Below are 19492 nucleotides of genomic sequence, written 5' to 3'. Positions count from 1 at the left end.
GAATGAATTAAAGCTGTGCCAGTTGATTTTTAGGGATTTCCATTAGGTATTGTGGAATAAGAAAACTAAGAGGCAAAGGACTCTATAAGCTGAAAATATTTAATTAAACAATCTCCCTTATACGTTTATTTATATATACATAACTCATTAAGCATGGAGCGGCTTATGGATAAATACATATTTGTAAACATAGGTTATATTGCAGAATAAACAAAGTAAAACATTAGAAGAAGTATGTGTGATATGAAAACACTTATGCATTTATATAATTTTGCATATGGATGTGTATAAAAAAGGAAAAATATATAGAAAGCAAATATACATTTATTGTCAGAGAAAGATGGTTATAATTTTTCAAGGAAAATTTAAAATTTTGCATATGGGACTTCATGATAAAAGCTCCTTTGTCACACTCAAGGAAGAAAAGTTTTCATGTAAAAAACTGATTGAAAATATATATTTCAAATAATCAACATTTTAAAAGTTGATGTTAAGAAGTTGAATATTGATTGATTTTAGTTGTCTATAATTCAGCTTTGCCTTGCATTTTAGGAAGCTGCAGATGATGGACACAAAAACAACCTTCTTCCTCAGATTATTCAGTGCTTTGCGTGTCCACAGTGCTTCCTTCTCTTCAGCAGCAAGGATGAGTGTTCGAAGCACATGTCTGTGAAGAGTCACTTCCATCATCGTTTTAAACTCGGTGGTATGTTCATGCTCTCTTCTCTGAAAATTATTAGACTGCTTTAATTTTTACTAATTTACCATACTTTTTTTTGAGGTTACTCATCCTCACGTTATTGTGAAAACCATGAAAGTGAAATATTTTAAATATTTTTTTCATAAAAGATTTTCAGTATTTATGTGTACCAAAGAATAAGGTTTACTTACTTTGAGGAATGAAGAGAAGCTAGGGAAGAAAACATTTATTCAGAATAATGTTGGTATAGATCCATGATATTTAGGAAGTTGGGTATTTTTCAGCATCCTTTGCACTTAAGGCTAGAAAATGACTTCCTGTAGAGATTTTTATTACATAAGCATCTTCTACTTCAAGTATATGAGGAAGACAGAGGGAGGGAAGGTTGGGTTACTCTCCACTCAAATCTTTGCAAGTTACGATTGATTTTGTCTTTCAGAGGGCAAGGGAATACCACATCCAATATCATTTCCATCTTTTGCAAAGAAACTTTTAATCTCTCAGTGCAAAGATGTTCCATTTCAAGTTAAGTGTGTGGCCTGCCACCAGACGCTGCGCTCCCACATGGAGCTCACTGCCCATTTCAGGTTAGTGCCGTTCTAGGCTTGGGCAGGAAGGGAGTCCTGTCCCACAAGCCTTCACCAGGAGGGTTCAGCAAGTACGTTTCTATGTCATGTATATCTCCTTTGAAACGAGAACGTACATTTGTCTGGAAATTAACCACATTAGCATAGTAAGAGAAATTAGAGGTGTGGAAGAAAGAAATATTGATATTGCGATGGTTGTAAAATAAGCTAGTAGTTCTAAGTTCTGTGTGTAATTTTTCTCTTGTGTGTTCTGTGAGTGTATGTGTAGGGAAGGAGAGGGTTAAAATAGAGCCTTGGCTGTAAGTCAACCAGAATGGAATGTATCATATATAATGTATGTGAAAGATTAAATTTCAGTGCCAAATTTATCAAATAATCAGGAAGATTACAGTATGTTTTTTTTTTTGTCTTTACAATGGAAATTATCAAGCAATATACAAGAGGGGAATAGTATAAAGAATCCCTATACCTTTCACCCAGCTTCAGTAGTTATCAGCACATTCCAGTGGTGTTTCATTTATAGTCCCACCACCTACAAATTATTTTGAAGCAAATCATGTTCATTTTATCTGTAAATATTTCAGTATGTATACATAAACGATAGGAACTTTTCTTTAAAAAAATTAATACTATTATCATACCTTAAAAAATGATAGGTTTTCTCTCTTTTTTTTTTCTTTTAGACAGGAAGGAGAGAGATGAGAAGCATCAACTCATAGTTGTGTCACTTTAGTTGTTCACTGATTGCTTCTCATGCGTGCCGTGACTTGGCGCTATGAGGTTGGGGTGGGGGCTAAAGCCCAGCCAAGTGACCCGTGCTCAAGCCAGTGACCTTGGGATCATGTTGGCGAATCTCACACTCAAGCTCGTAATCTTGGGGCTTTGAACCTGGAAATTCAGTGTTTCAAGTTGATGTCTATGCACTGTGCCACCACCAGTCAGGCAAAAAGTGAATGCTTTTCTAATATTATCAAATACCTAATTATCTAATTTCCCTGATTAGCTCATGAAGTTTTTTTTTTACTTTTGTTTTTTTTTGGAATCCTAATTCAAACATGGTCTGTACTTTGCATGTACATGCTTTGTCCCTTAGGTCTTCAAGTGTATTACAAGTTTATTACAGTTGCATTTATTTAAATTGAACATTTTGTTTTCACAAGCCTTCAAGTAACGTGTCTCGATAAAACTGCAGAGTATAATTACTCTGTTTACTTATTCTAATTATTGAGGTTAACAGTCCTGGTTCTGACTATAGTTTGAATTCAAATTCTGGTCTGCTTTTAATTTTATTCTTAATTTTTTATTATGGAAATTTTTAACTGTCTGAAGTCAATAGACTAGTATAATGAACCTCTAATTACCCATCACCCAGCTTCAATAGTAATCAACACTGCTGTTCTTGGTTATTTATTTATTATTTTTTCTTACTGAATTTATTGGGGTGAATCTCATTAACAAAATTATACAGTTTCAGGTGCACAATTCTACAACACATCTCTATAACATTGTATTGTATGTTCACCACCTCAAGTCAAGTCCTTATCCATCACCATTTATTCCCCTATACCCTCATCATCCCCATTCTCTCCCCATCTTGTTTTATTTATATGCCTTGTTTTCTTTGTATGCTTTATATTTCAAAAATTTTTTTTAAGGTAGAATTTAAATTTGCTGAAGTGTACAAATCTTAACTTTCACAATTTTGACAAATGAGTACATCTGTTTAACCTACACTTTTATCATGATGTGTTACCTCTCTGGGAAAATTCTTTTGTGTTCCTTCCCAACCTTTTCCCACCCTCTCAGTCCCAGACAGTCTTTATTCTGATATCTTTTATACCTTACATCGGAGGTAGTCTTTATTCTGATATCTTTTATACCTTACATTGGTTTTATTGTGTAAATGAAATTATATAGTATGTACTCTTTTGTGTTTGTCATAGTATCTGTGAGATTGATCCATATTGTTTAATACATTATTCCTTTTTTTTTACTAGTGAGTAGTATTCTACTATATGAATATGGCACAATTTGTTCATTCATTCTCATGTAGATGAATATTGGGATTATTGACAGTTTTTAGCTATTACAAGTAAAGCTGCTATGACATTTGGTGCAAGTCTTTTTATGGATATGTTTTTATTTCTCTTGGATGAATATCTAGAAGTGGAATTGATGGGTCAAAGAGTAGTTGTGTATTTAGTTTAATAAGAAGCTACTAAACATTTTCCCAAAGTGTTGTACCTAGTGCGTGTTTCTAACAGCAAGGTAGGAAAATTTCAGTTACTCTACGTCCTTGCCAAGGTTTGGTGTTGCCAGTTGTTGGTTTTTTTTTTTTTCATTTTAGCTATTCTTCCAAGTGTTTCATCATGGTTGAAATCTGCATTTCCCTCATGAACAATGATGTTGGACACTTTTTCATGTACTTACGGGCCTTCGCTTTGTCTTTGTGAAGTGTCTGTTCAAATCTTTTGCCTGTGAGGTTCTTTATGTATTCCAGATATAAATCCTTTGTCAGGTATGTGTACTGAGAATGTATTTTCTCCCATTTTGGTGCAGATTCATATCATTGTATCTTGACGAGCAGGAGTTTTTAATCTCATTAAGTATAATTTTTTGATTTTTTTTCTTTTATGGTTATGGTTTGGTTTATTTTATGGTTATGTTTATGGTTTATTTGTTTTTTTCTTTTATGGCTTTCTCTGTTCTGTCTGAGAAACCTGATTATTCTTGCTTCAGGAATCAATTTTTTGTTTATTGTTTTTTAAAGTTCAGCTTTTTAAAAGCTTTTACATTTATTTCTATATTCCATCTCTTAACAAATTTTTGTTGATCTTTGAAACAACCAGCATTTTGGCCCTGGCCAATTTGCTCAGTTGATAGAGCGTCAGCCTGGAGTGCAGGCATCCAGGGTTTGATTCCAGTCGGCACACAAGAGAAACAACTATTTGCTTCTCTTCTCTTCCCTCTGTCCCTCCTCCCTCTTCCCCTCTCACAGCCAGTGGCTCGTTTGGTTCCAGCATTGGCCTTTAGTGTTGAGGATAGCTCTGTTGATTGGAGCATTGGCCCCAGACTGGGGTTGCTGGTGGATTCCAGTTCAATGCATGCAGGAGTTTGTCTCACTATCTCTCCTCCTCTCACTTAAAAACAACCACCAGCATTTGATTTCACTGATGATTGATTTTCTGTTGTTTGCCCATTTTTTACCTTGTTGATTTCTGCTTTGTAAAATTTGGGTTTAGGTCCTGGCTGGTTGGCTTAGCGGTTGAGCATTGGCCTGGTATGTGGAAGTCCCAGGTTCGATTTCCAGTCAGGGCATACAGAAGTGACCATCTGTTTCTCCACCCCTCCCCCTCCCCCTTCTCCCCCCCCCCCCTTCTCTTCCTGCAGCCATGGCTTGAATGGTTTGAGCAAGTTGGCCCTGGGTGTTGAGGATGGCTCCACGGCCTCACCTTAGGTGCTGAAATAGCTCAGTTGCCCAGCAACAGAGCAGTAGCCCCATATGGGCAAAGCATCGCTCTGTAGGGGGCTTGCTGGTGGATCTTGGTTTGGGTGCATGTGGGACTCTGTCTCTCTACCTTTCTACCTCCCTGCCTCTCGCTTAATTAAAAAAAAAAAGGTAAACTTTGGATTTAATTTACTTGTCTTTTTCTAGCTTCGTAAGGTAGAAGTTTAGATTGACTTTGGACCTTCTTTTTCTATATAACCATTTAAAGGTATAAATTCCTGTTTAAGCATTACTTTACCTGCATTCCTCAGGTTTTCTAAGTTACTTTTATTTTCATTAAGTTGAAAATATTTTATCTTGCCCTGGCTGGATAGCTTGGTTGGTTGGAGCATCGTCCTGGAGTGCAGAAATGGCCAGTTTGATTCCTAGTCAGGGCCTCACAGGAGCAGATTGATGTTTCTGTCTCTCTCTCTCTCTCTCTCTCGTCCTCTGTCACTGGAATCAATAAATACACATTTCAAAATCTCTTTTGATATTTTTTTACCCATAGATTTATTAGAAGTGTGTTGTTTAACTTCTCAAATTTAGGTATATCATTTCCAAATATATAGGGATTTTTATTATTTATTTCCAGTTTAATTCCACTGTAACAAAAACCCATGCTTTATATAATTTCTCACTTTTAAAATATATGGGATGGTAGCAGGTCTGTTCTCTTTGGAGTTTAGTGGTGAAAGGAAGACAGTTGAAGCACAGTTTCATTTTTCTTTTTCTTTAGAGAAGTTGATTTATTTTGAGTTAATCTTTGGAATAGTTTCTGCTCTTTTAATTGAGCCCGATTCTTTAGTTTTATAAAAGTAACTGTGGGAGTGGCATATTCCTGATGTGAAGTAAGTCAGTTCTTAAGTATATGTATCAAATTATTAAGAATCTTACCATAGTGTTCTCCACATAGTTTAATTATCATTTATCACTGCATTTTATACTATTTTTTAGCTTTCTATAGTTTGTCTGACTTATATTTTGATTTTGTTTTACCCTTTTGAATATGAGACAGAAAGAGACAAAAATGTAGGTGATACTCAGGTACCTTGAGATGATAAAATATTATATAACACATTTTTATTGAAAGATATTTTGTTGGTTATGTATACATTTTTTATAATTCCTGCAATAAAAGCAGAGATACTATATTTAGAAAATACTTACGAAAGAGTTTATTTTTCTTGTCCACTGTAGAGTACGTTGTCGGAGTGCCGGTCCTGTAGCTGTAGCTGAGAAAAGCATTGCCCAGGTTGCAGAGAAGTTCATATTGAGAGGTTATTGTCCAAGTTGCAACCAAGTCTTTGTGGACAATACCAGTGCCCGAAATCACAAGGAGAATTCAGGACACAAAGTCCGAGTCATTAACTCAATGGAAGAATCAGTCTTACTTTATTGCTACAGCTGTGAAAGGAACAAACCTCCTTCTGACTTGAATCTATTGCTAGATCAATCAAAATTTTCATCACTTAAAAGAATTATGTCTCTTCAGGAGTCTAGCTCACATGATTGTGGTACCATTCCAAAAAAGAAGATGAATTTAGAAGAGAAAAGCCATGAAGGCATGGTTTGTGTCCAGAAAGAAAAGTCAGTTGTTAAAACCTGGTTTTGTGAATGCCGTCAACGATTCCCAAGTGAAGATTTAGTAGAAAAGCATGTTTTCTCAGCAAATACAATGTGTTATAAGTGTGTGGTCTGTGGAAAGGTGTGTGAAGATTCAGGGGTGATCCGTTTACATATGAGCCGGATTCATGGGGGAGCACATTTAAATAACTTTCTGTTCTGGTGTCGAACATGCAAAAAGGAGTTAACAAGGAAAGAGACTCTCATGGCACATGTGACTGAATTTCATAGTGGTCACAGATATTTTTATGAGACAGATGAAGTAGAAAGTGAAATTTTGCCATCTTCCTCTGCAGTACTAGGAAACAATCTGACTGCTAAGAATCCTTCTTCAACTATTACTATTATTGATCATTCCCCAGTGAACAGTCCTCCAAGGGGTAAATGGCAGTGTCGAATCTGTGAAGATATGTTTGATTCTCAAGAATGTGTAAAACAACACTGCATGTCTTTAGCAAGTCATCAGTTCCATAGATACAGCTGTGTCCATTGCAAAAAGACTTTTCACAAAATAGAAACGTTATACCGACACTGCCAAGATGAGCATGGCAATGAGATAAAGATCAAGTTCTTCTGTGGACTTTGCGACCTTACCTTTAATGTGGAAGAAGAATTTCTGAGTCATTATAAGGAGCACCACAGCATAGATTATGTGTTTGTGTCAGAAAAAACTGAAACTTCAATTAAAACTGAGAATGATTTTCTAGTACCAGAGACTAGTAATCTGTTAACCTGTGGTTGCCATGAGACTTACATCTCCAAAGTCAACAGAAGGGAAGATTATAGTAGATGTCTTCAAATCATGTTGGCTAAAGGGATTTTGTGGTTTCGCTGCAGTTCATGTTCAGCAACAGCCCAGAATGTAGCCGATATGAACACTCACATCCATCAAGTGCACAGAAGAGGCAAGAGCGAGGAGGAGGAGCAGCAGTATGTAATCAAGTGTGGCACCTGCACCAAAGCCTTTCATGACCCCGAGAGTGCTCAGCAGCACTTCCACAGAAAGCATTGCTTCTTACAGAAACCCAGTGTGGCTCATTTTGGACTTGAAAAAACAAGCCCGTACAAGAGTGCTGCCAGTGCCACACGTACAGAGAGAAAACTAAAACAGGCAGGAAACTACCCAAAAAATTCAGACATGGAGAAAGTAGCGGAGAGTGACCTCAGCTGTCAGAATATAGGTATGGCTTTGTAGCTCTAATGTCTGCAGATTTCTATATTAATATCGAAACTTATATGCATTACAAACATCATTTCTGTGAAAGCTAATAATAATTTAATTTTAAAGCAAAAAGCAAGATAGGATGGTATGTTAATTACCATAGCATATGCTTTGTAAGGACTTATATTCCCACTAGGACATTCAGCCATCCGTTTTCTATGAGTATATGTTAGCTTTAAATAATATTTTAAATATATTCTCTTTTACAAAAGGCATGGGGCCTGACCAGTGGTGGCTCAGTGGATAGAGTGTTGGACTGGGACATGGAGGACCCAGGTTTGAAACCCCGAGGTTGCCAGCTTGAGCACGGGCTCATCTGGTTTGAGCAAGGCTCACCAGCTTGAGCCCAAGGTCGCTGGCTTGAGCAAGGGTTGCTCACTCTGCTGGAGCCCCCCAGTCATGCTGCAATGAAGAATTGATGCTTCTCATCTCTCTCCCTTCCTGTCAGTCTGTCCCTCTCTCACAAAACAAACAAACAAACAAAAAAAAAAGGCATGGGGATTTTGAGAGATGAAGGAAATGTACAGAGTTTCTGATAGTAATATTTTAAAGTTATCCTGGACATGTAATTTTTATTTTGGTTCATTCAAAAGATAATAAATCAAGTGGAATTCTTTTGTTTCTATTTTGGCCTTAAGTATGAGAAATCTTAATGGTCACTTTAGAATTAGTATATTTTTGCCCTGGCTGGTTAGCTCAGTGGTAGAGTGTTGGCCTGATGTATGGAAGTCCCGGGTTCGATTCCCAGCCAAGGCACACAGGAGAAGCACTCATCTGCTTTTCCACCCTTCCCCCTCTCCTTCCTCTCTGTCTCTCTCTTCTCCTCCCAGAGCCATGGCTCAATTGATTTGAGCATGTTGGTCCAGGCACTGAGGATGGCTCTATAGCCTCTCATCAGGTGCTAAATAAAATAACACAGTTGCTCAGCAATGGAGCAACGGCCCCAGATGGGCAGAGCTTTGCCTGATAGGGGACATGCAGTGTGGATCCTGGTCCCGGCTCCTGCAGAAGCCTGTCTCTCTGCCTCCCGCCTCTCAGTTTAAAAAAAAAAAAAAAGAAAGAGTTACAAGTTGTAGCAAGAAATCAGGGAGAGAAATGAGTATGAATCCCCTTGTTTATACTTAACTCTAGACTTGCCTTCTTCCATATGGTGAGATTAAGTCTAAAAGAGTGCAATGTTTTTATTTTGTTTAGAAGTATAATTTGTTTTGTTTAGGTTAAGGTATAATTGTAAGTCTATATCCTTTTGAAATTTTTTTATTGAATTTATTGTGGTGACATTGGTTAATAAAATTTTATAGATTTCAGGTGTATAGTTCTATCATACCTCATCTGTATATTGTATTGTGTGTACACCAAAGTCTAGGCTCTTTCTGTCACCATTTACCCCCCTTTACCCTCTTTTACCTCCCCCAGCCCCCTTTCTCTCTGGCAATTACCATGCTATTGTCTGTGTCTACTAGTCTTTTGTTTGTTTGTTTAATCCCTTCACCATTAAGTATTAACTCTTGGTAAGTTTTATGTAGAATAGAGACAGGATTTCTGAAAATTTTAGCTAATAAAATATATATATATATTTTTTAGTTTTTTTTAATTTTTTTTTTTAATTTTTAATTTTTTTTTTTGGTATTTTTCTGAAGCTGGAAACAGGGAGAGACAGTCAGACAGACTCCCGCATGCACCCGACCGGGATCCACCTGGCACGCCCCCCATGGGGCGACGCTCTGCCCACCAGGGGGCGATGCTCTGCCAATCCTGGGCGTCGCCATGTTGCGACCAGAGCCACTCTAGCGCCTGAGGCAGAGGCCACAGAGCCATCCCCAGCGCCCGGGCCATCTTTGCTCCAATGGAGCCTTGGCTGCGGGAGGGGAAGAGAGAGACAGAGAGGAAGGCGTGGCGGCGGGGTGGAGAAGCAAATGGGCGCTTCTCCTGTGTGCCCTGGCCGGGAATCGAACCCGGGTCCTCTGCACGCTAGGCCGACGCTCTACCGCTGAGCCAACCGGCCAGGGCTAGCTAATAAAATATTTTTATAAAATATTGAAATTTTACAGGCTTACTCTGTAGCACATGTAGATCTCAGAATTACCTTTAGTCATGCCATATTTTATGTAAGAAATTATTAACTGAGCCTGACCAGGCAGTGGTGCAGTAAATAGAGCATCGACCTGGGACACTGAAGACCCAGGTTTGAAACCCCGAGGTCGCCTGCTTGAGCATAGGCTCACCAGCTAAGCCACCAGGTTGCTGGCTTGAACTCAAAGGTCGCTGGCTTGAAGCCCATGGTCTCTGGCTTGAGCCCAAGGTTGCTGAATTGAGCAAGGGGTCACTGGCTCAGCTGGACCCACCCTGACATCAAAGCACGTATCTGAAAGCAATCAGTGAACAACTAAAGTGCAACAACTACAAGTTGATGCTTCCCATCTGTCTCCATTCCTTTCTGTGTCTGTCCTATTTGTGTGTTTGTCTCTCTCTCTCTCCCTCTCTCTCTGTCTCGCCCAAAACAAAAAAAATTATTGACATACTACAGACCCTACAGACCTATTTAACTAAACAGTAAACCAGTGATCACCCCATTTTATGTTCTATGCTTTTCTATTGCTCGTGGATTGGTCTGTGTTTAAGAGAAGATGAGGCCCTGGCCGGTTGGCTCAGCGGTAGAGCGTCGGCCTAGCGTGCGGAGGACCCGGGTTCGATTCCCGGCCAGGGCACACAGGAGAAGCGCCCATTTGCTTCTCCACCCCTCCGCCGCGCTTTCCTCTCTGTCTCTCTCTTCCCCTCCCGCAGCCGAGGCTCCATTGGAGCAAAGATGGCCCGGGCGCTGGGGATGGCTCTGTGGCCTCTGCCTCAGGCGCTAGAGTGGCTCTGGTCGCAACATGGCGACGCCCAGGATGGGCAGAGCATCGCCCCCTGGTGGGCAGAGCGTCGCCCCTGGTGGGCGTGCCGGGTGGATCCCGGTCGGGCGCATGCGGGAGTCTGTCTGACTGTCTCTCCCTGTTTCCAGCTTCAGAAAAATGAAAAAAAAAAAAAAAAAAAAAAAAAAAAAAAGAAGATGACTGTAGTGTCTAAATCTACAATTAGTGAGAAATTTAAGAAATGATATAAGATGAGGAGTGGCTTGGAAATGAAATGGGATACAGTAGTGTATGTGTATATTTTTTATTTTATTGATTGATTTGAGAGAGAGGAAGGGAGAGGGGGGGAAACCTTCCTTCACTGTCCCACTTAGTAGTGCATTCATCGACAGCTTTCTACATGTGTCCTGACCAGAGGTTGAACCCACCACCTTGTTTCGGGACGATGCTCTACCGATTGAACTAACCAGCCAGGGCTGCAGTAGTATATTTGAGTGCGTCTCTATTAGGTGGAACAGAAGCTATACTGCTCGCAAAAATTAGGGGATATTTCAAAATAAACATGAAGCTATAAAATATCCCCTAATTTTTGTGAGCAGTATATTTATTTTATAAATAATTTACTATTTTAAAATTTGCATTGCTACCACTAGAAACCTTAAGGCTTTGACTAGGTAGAAAAGTATGAAAGAAGGGCAAGGGAGAGAATAGAATGTGAGCTGGCGAAAGGTGAAAGAACCTGAACAACTAAAGGTGTGTTTGTGGTGAAGCGACCACGTACTGTTCACCACTTTGTGGGCACAGGGTTGTAGCTCTTCTCAGTTTTGCTCTATCAACAGCCAGAGGGCTACTCATAAGTCAGACTGGATTAGCAGAAGCACAAAATTCTGGTGGAGAGAACGTTCTTAGCAGGTAATCTTGAAATTTTATTTTCATGGATGATGGGGTAAGATTTTGGTTATTTAGTCTTATAACTTAATCTTCTAGTATTTTTCTTTGTAATAAATGACAGTTTAAAAAAATAAGGATCAATGGCCTATATTTTTAGAAAGGATATATAAACAAATTAATGAAATTTAAAATATTTTTGTCTGATTTAAATGTACTGTGTCATGTTCAGGTTTGGACTTTAAGAAGTTTAGATAGAAATAACATGCAAGATTAATATTTTGCATATTAGTTCTCTGATATATTTTAAATGAGAAATTAAAATGTTTTTGGCTAATTCTTACCAAACCCATGTTAATGTTTCTCTCTTCTTAGATGAAGAAGTTGTTGAGCTTCCAGATTTGGATTACCTGCGAACCATGACTCATATAGTCTTTGTAGATTTTGATAACTGGTCAAACTTTTTTGGTCATCTACCAGGTCATCTTAACCAAGGAACATTTATTTGGGGCTTTCAAGGTATGGTTAATAAGGAAAACTTGAGACAATACCCTTTCTGTTTTCTTCTTAGAACATGGTTCACTTTAAAGAACTCTGAATGTTTCTGAATAGAACTTAGGAACATAACTGGAATATTATCATCTTGCATTATAGTTACTCTGTTAGAATATTTTTCTCTCTACATTCTCTATGTAAATGTTTGCTCTGTTTGGTGACACAAAGTTTGTAGATCTTTAGATACAGATTGTAAAAGGCTTTATTCAGTACCTACAATCTGCCAGGGACTACTCTTAGTGCTAATACTGATTTTAAAATATAAGAAAATAGGCTGTGAAGTTTATTTTTTTTCCAAATTATAAAACTAATAAATGTAGAGTTAGTTTTTGAACTTGGGTCTTGTGGGAACTGTTACTATGTTGTTACTCAAAAATGTGAAACTTCATCTAAATCTCTTTACAAACCACTGACCAAACCTTGGAGAAAGACTTCTTTGTTTTACAGAAGGTTAGTATAATGAGCATCAGATATACTTTGTGTTTGATTTGATAAAGAGGAATTTAAGATAGAAACATACTGACCTGCATAAATTAGCCAGTGCCACCTTTTAGTAGGTCTATCTTTGCTGATTGCTCATCATGTTCCCCTACTGAATAGCCCTGGCATATTTGTAGAAAAAACAACCACCAATGTTTGCATTCATATAGAATGATACCATTCAAAGAATTTTCACACATTATTTTTGATTCTCCTTAACATCCCTGTGACTTTTCAGATAATAGGCAGATTCAGGAAAGTTGGTCTACTTTCCCAAGATTGTAAAGCAACAGGATGGTGATACCTACATTAGAACTGAATTCTTCTGCATTCTAATCTGGTACTTTCTATCTAGAAAACATTTTATCTAGTGTTTTTTCTTGTTAAAAATTTCAGTTGTATCTAGTGTTCTGTTCCTTTTCTCCTTTGACTATCATTTATGCCTTTTCTAAAAATAAAAGGAGGAAACACCAACTGGAAGCCTCCACTCAACTGTAAGATCTATAATTACCTGAATAGGATTGGATGCTTCTTCCTTCATCCTCGTTGTAGTAAAAGAAAAGATGCTGCTGATTTTGCCATCTGTATGCATGTGAGTCATTGTTTTATCAAAATCTAATTTGATTCTCGGACCCATTTGTATTTTTCTCCCACTGTAATCATAATGACATGGTGGATCATTCTTTGGCGCTATATTTTTGTATAAAACATTCTGCGTTAGGTTTCACTTATGACTATGAGGGCAGGGACCCACCACTTACTTATTTACTGCTTTATCCCTAATTTCTAGAAGCAGAATTTAGCTCTCAATTATTTATGGAATAAGTGATCAAGAGATGACACTGTATTTGAGATATATGAAGACACTTGCACATTTTAACACCTCTGAAATTGACAGGCACTATAACAATCACTGTTGGCTAGACAGGATTTGCATATGCTTCTGTCGTTGCCAGTCACTTAGAGAAACAACCAACCTGAATTGCAGTTTAAATTAAATTCTGTGCATAAGGGTTTATGTGTCAATCTTACAACATGAACTTACTTTGCAAACTTGTTGACTGATGCCTATGTTTTAAACTGCAAGAGATTTCCTTTTCATCTATCCAGTGCCAAGATTGAGTGTGCAAGTTTACGTTCCTTATCTTTTCTCTGTGGTTGATTTATAGTATTTCAGCTTATGGTGGGGGCCTCCTATTAGATTCCTTTTAGCTAGCCCTTCCTTCCTCCCTCCCTCCCTCCCTCCCTCCCTCCCTCCCTCCCTCCCTCTTTCTTTCTCTCTCTCTCTTTCCCTCCCTCCCTCCCTCCCTCCCTCTTTCTTTCTCTCTCTCTCTCTCTTTCCCTCCCTCCCTCCCTCCCTCTTTCTTTCTCTCTCTCTCTCTTTCCCTCCCTCCCTCCCTCCCTCCCTCCCTCCTTCTTTCTCTCTCTCTTTCCCTCCCTTCTTCCTTCCTTTTTTTTCTTCCTTTCCTTTTCCCTCCTTCCTTCCTTCCTTCCTTCCTTCCTTCCTTCCTTCCTTCCTTCCTTCCTTCCTTCCTTCCTTTCTTCCTTCCAATATAAAATAGCTTGCCTTATCATTGATGGTGTTTTATATTTGATTAAATGTGGTATATTTTATTTATGGAGATCTTTTTAGTGGGAACTAGGAAGCAAGCTAAATATACCTGCCTAGGTATATGTTCATTCTGAAGTAGATGTACCTTGATTTGAAACCCAGATGCTGAATTTCATCAACATATGCTATTTGTTCCAACTTAGGCTGGCCGTCTAGATGAACAACTACCCAAGCAAATTCCTTTCACCATCCTCTCAGGAGATCAAGGTTTTCTGGAGCTAGAGAATCAATTTAAGAAGACTCAGAGGCCAGCACATATACTAAACCCTCACCACTTGGAGGGAGATATGATGTGTGCCTTGTTAAATAGCATATCTGATACCACCAAAGGTATGCAGCTGCAGTCACAGTGCAAACCGTCCAAGAGGAAGAGACTTCACTCCTGAGAAATCAATAAATTGCTGTCCACTAGCAAACTGTGGCCTACTTACTAAACCATTATGCTCTCATACTTCTATCGTATTGCTTTGTTCCTTATTTCACTTCCATTCAGTTTTTTAGAAGAGATGAGTTCATAATTTTCTGCAGCCTTTATGATCTAATAGAGGAAAATGTATTTTCATGCATATAACATATTCATGGTATGAAATAATGTTAGTATAGTTTTGCAAAGTTAAGAATCCATATTCTCACTTTGTTTTTTGTTTTTTTTTAAGGCACACTCTTAGGTAAGAGGTGCTTTTTTTTTTATTTATTCATTTTTAGAGAGGAGAGGGAGAGACAGAGAGAGAGAGAGAGGAGAGACAGAGAGAGAGAAGGGGGGGGAGGAGCTGGAAGCATCAACTCCCATATGTGCCTTGACCAGGCAAGCCCAGGGTTTTGAACCGGCGACCTCAGCATTTCCAGGTCGACACTTGATCCACTGCGCCACCACAGGTCAGGCTCTCACTTTGTTTCTGAAATTCCAAATTTATCTTTAATTTTTCAGAAAGCACAGTTCTTACAGGTGAATCTAGAAAGCAATAAATAATAATGGCAATACCACCCCCTCTCCCCTACAAGAAAAAACCATTTAAGAAGTTGACAGTGACAAAATGAAGCCCTCAAAGGTCTTCAGTTCCTTGAAAAGATTAGGTGTTTCCTGTCCTGTCCCTGGAACCCACACTCTCTTCTCTGCCTTTCTAAGTATGTTCAAAGAAAGCACTAATGTCCAATTTCACTAACCAGTATTTAAGAAAGAATGTAATTCTAGAGATTCAGAAAAAATTTTGTTTATAATTTCTGAAATACATAATTGAGGGTAAAATAGAATAAAATAATACCTTTAAAAATATCCTCAAATTTGCAACCATGAATAAGATTCAAAAGTATTAATGAATGACCTCAGTGAAAAACTAATTTTTGGCATTTTATTACATGCCTTTAAATTTTCCACTTCTGCTCACTTTCTAGCTATATTTTTTGTTCAACTTATTTGGAGCCACATTTTGATTGAAAACCTATTCTGAAGAATTTTGCGAATTACAATGAATTAATTCACATCCACAAATAGGAATCATTAATTGAGCCCAGCTGTGCTCTTTAAAGGAAAATTACTGTTTTGCATATTATATCATGCCCTTAGTATTGACTTTATCTTTCTATTTTGTCATTTTTTGTTTTCATTCCCTTTATTTTTTTTATCTTTGGCTTTTCTTTCAATCTCCTTTTGTTCCACTCTTTTGCCATCTTCTTTCCCTTAACAACATTTATTTAATTTTCTGTAAAACGTAAATTTTCACCATTGGCCAACCCTCTTTTCTCTTTTGCTGATGCTTTTGAGAACATTTCTTTGGCAATTTATAATATGAAACCTGTTACGGATTTGCCTTTATTTCAACTATTTTTGGAATGAGCTGCATATGAGTAGGTCTGCATGGATATATTAGGGTTTGAGGTAAGATAAAGGATACGGTTACATGCTAATTGTTTTCTCCTGAATTCCTCTCGTGCTCCGGGTATTTTTTAAAATCATTTGTTCATAACCAGTGCTCTTTTGAACTTGCTGCTCTTTGCGGACACGGGTACTTTATTCTGAATTTTTGTGAAATGCAGAGATTGTGCAGTGCATAAAAAACGCCATGGGTTTTGGTTCAAATGCTAACTTTGCTGCTTCCTAGCTGTGTGATTTCAGGCAAGTTACTCAGCTTTTTCTGGGTCTCACTTCTCATATCTATAAGGTTGTAAGAATTAGTGATATGTATAGCACGGGTGCTGACCTGCATGGTAGAAAATCTGTGTATAACTATAGTCAAGCCTCTGAATATAGATTCCCAACCACAGAGTTGACCCTTGAACAATGCGGGCCAATTGAAAACATCCACCTATAAGTGGATCCATGCATTCAAACCAGTGTTGCTCAAGGGTCACTGTACAGTGTAGACACTGGACAAAGGGATGATTCTTGTCTTGGGTGTAACTGGATAGCATGAGATTTCATCATGGTACTCAAAACAGTGCATAATTTAAAACCTGTGAATTGTTTATTTCTGCAAGTTTCTTTATTATTATTATTGATAGGCAGGGAGGCAGAAAAACAGACTCACCTACACCCCAACTGGGATCCACCCGGTAAGCCCCCTATGGGGCAATGTTCTGTACATCTGAGCCCATTGCTCTGTTGCTTGGCAACCGAGCTATTTTAGTGCCTGAAGCGAAGCCATGGTGCCATCCTCAGTGCCTGTGGCCAACTTGCTCAATGAGCCATGGCTGCCTGGGGGGAGAGAAAGAGAAGGGGAAGGAGTGGAGAAGCAGATGGTCACTGTGCCCTGACTGGGAATCAAACCTGGGACTTCCATACACTGGGCCGACTCTATTGCTGAGCCAACCAGCCAGGGCCTATTTCTGCAATTTTCCATTTAATATTTTTAGATCACAGTTTATCACATGTAACTGAAACCACAGAAAGTGAAACAGTGGATAAAGGGACCTATTGTAATAAAATCAAATAATAATTACTTTCTTAATCACATTTTCTAACAAATGTCTTTGTGAATAGTAGAGTAGTAGTTTCTGTTAAAATGTGGTGTTTAATGTATATTGGAACTTAGAAAATCTCTCAATGTCCACGAATATGATAACTTTATTGGGCCTTCGGGGTAATTTTGGTTACCACAAGAATACCAGGATAATCCTATCTTCAGATTTGACGACAGTTTCTTAAGGCAGTGTGGTTTTCTGGGGGGAGTCATTGGGCTTCTGAGAATCTGGCCAAAGCTTTCTATGCTTCTTTCCCTAAAAATGAACATGTAGATACAGTATCACATAGTTTCAGGGGATTTATGTCCTTAAGACTCCTGGTTACCAACCAACCAAACCATCTAACTATTATCTTCAGAATATGACAAAAGTTTATATCATAGTAGTTCTCTCATGTTTATCATTATTTTATAAGCAATCTGGCAACTTTTCGGTTTTTAAAATTACCATAAGCCTGACCTGTGGTGGCGCAGTGTATAAAGTGTTGACCTGGAACGCTGAGGTCTCCAGTTTGAAAACCTGGGCTTGCCTGGCCAAGGCACATATGGGAGTTGATTCTTCCTGCTCCTCCCCCTCTTCTCTCGTTCTCTCGTTCTCTCTCTCTATCCCCTCTCTAAAATGAGTAATCTAAAAAAAAAAATAAAGTCACCATAACATAGACAAGTTATACAAGTTTGAACCTCTTATTCTCCAAATTTTCAGAAATTTTTCATTATTAGAACCAGAAAATTATTTTGTAAGATGAGCTTCCTATATAAACAGGGAGAATCTGTTGAATAGGGTCAATGAGAATCAATGATCAAATGGTATTTTATTCTTTTGAGAACTTAATCTGCCAGTTTTTCAGTTAATTGAAAGTTTTTTCAGGAGGTACTTATCTCAGTAAAATAGAGATACAGAGTTGCTGGTTTCATGTAGAAATGTCTTGTGTTTTGACCCTAAGTTGTCACTCTTGCTTTGTAGGAAGAGGACAGATGGATAAGTGGTTTTACTACTGGCACTTTTTTAGCTCTCTGACTTGATTAGTTAAGGTAATCAGTTCCTCTTTGTAGCAAGGTGAGCCTTTTTACTAATTTCTAAATCTAAATGTGTCATGGTTTTTGCCCTATAAATTCTCTCTTGTCCTAGCCATCAGGGTTTTCACACCAACATTTTTAGTACAGCTATGATATATAAAGTTATTTATATGTTTATAGAGACATTTAAAAATATTAATCTGTCTTAACACCTTTGGCCCCCTATCTTTCATCAATTCTGTTTTATAATGTACTTATCTTCACTTTTTTAAAACTTATCAACATACATGTATCCTGTATAGTAATCCTAATCAGAAGAGCTAGATAGATGTTCGATATTTTACATTTTAAATAGCTGTTAGATATTTTACATTTTAATCACAAATATATGTACATTAACTCAAGGCTCATGTTTCCAAGGTGGCAAATAGAACTTGTCACATAGATGTTTTAGAGAAGAGAAAGGGAACTAACCTTTATTGAGGACTTATGTTCAAGCTACCAGGCTAGCTGCTTTTGATAGTTGTGTTTGAAGATGTTTAAAGAACTTCTTTCACATGTTATTTAATCCTCTTTGCAACACTATGAGTAAGGCTGTTAGGTTACCCTATTTTATAGATGAGGATGCAGGGGTCCAGACAGGTTCAAATAAGCTACGTGTGACCACACATGTGTTTTTCTCTTCATTAGTATCACATACAATTACCTGACTTTATGGTGTAGAGAGTCCAGTGTGAATTATTGTCTCCCAACATATCCTTGAAGAATGTAGAGAATGATAGTCATTCTGCACTATAATGATATTTGCAAAATCAGTTTAGTTCAGATATCAGATAGAGAAGTTTCTTTAAAAAATAACATTTAGGAAGATGTGGGATTTTTGTTTTCAGAAAATAAAAATGTTTGATTGTGGGTTCTGGTAGTTAAAAAAATAAGATGATTATATGTCAAACATAGCCAGGGAAAGTGATCAGTATTATAAGAGTCCTATAATCTTTGGTCTCATAATTAAATAAATAAACTTTTCTTGTGACTGTAGGAATGCAGTCTCAATGTGATGAGCAGATGGTGAGTTATAGAAACCATGCAAGCACCATTTTTCTTTTACCTTGTATGCTGTTGCTCTCCTGTTTGTAATCCATTCTCTATAATGATTATGCTTCTTGTTTTTACTACACTGACCATACATTTTAAGGTGGTGGCGGTTTTTTTTTTACTTTCCAAAGTGTTGGATTACTGCGCCTACCTCAGCCACACTTCTTTATTTAGTATTTTTCTTTTTTTAAATCTTTTGTATTGTTTTTAAAATTATCATTATTATTATTCATTTTAATGGGGTGACATTGATAAATCAGGGTACATATGTTCAGAGAAAACATCTCCAGGTTATTTTGACATTTGATTATGTTGCATACCCATCACCCAAAGTCAAATTGTCTTCTGTCACCTTCTATCTGGTTTTCTTTGTGCCCCCCTTTAACCCCTTCTCCCCCACCACCCCTGTAACCA

General features: G+C 37.8%; 1 protein-coding gene across 2 annotated transcripts in view; it reads left to right on the top strand.

Annotated features, from left to right (window-relative positions):
• Positions 1 to 19492, top strand: part of ZNF451 (zinc finger protein 451) — a 90341-nt gene that overhangs the window by 52542 nt on the left and 18307 nt on the right. For both annotated transcript variants that reach the window (XM_066359124.1, XM_066359125.1), the window contains exons 8-13: positions 553 to 706; positions 1140 to 1287; positions 5975 to 7581; positions 11738 to 11881; positions 12859 to 12989; positions 14153 to 14339. In XM_066359124.1, the coding sequence (XP_066215221.1) occupies positions 553 to 706; positions 1140 to 1287; positions 5975 to 7581; positions 11738 to 11881; positions 12859 to 12989; positions 14153 to 14339 (2371 nt within the window). The remainder of the gene's footprint in view (positions 1 to 552; positions 707 to 1139; positions 1288 to 5974; positions 7582 to 11737; positions 11882 to 12858; positions 12990 to 14152; positions 14340 to 19492) is intronic.

This window comes from Saccopteryx leptura, chromosome 1, assembly GCF_036850995.1.
Source record: "Saccopteryx leptura isolate mSacLep1 chromosome 1, mSacLep1_pri_phased_curated, whole genome shotgun sequence".
NCBI classification, from domain to species: domain Eukaryota; kingdom Metazoa; phylum Chordata; class Mammalia; order Chiroptera; family Emballonuridae; genus Saccopteryx; species Saccopteryx leptura.
This window is presented reverse-complemented; position numbering and strand designations above follow the sequence as displayed.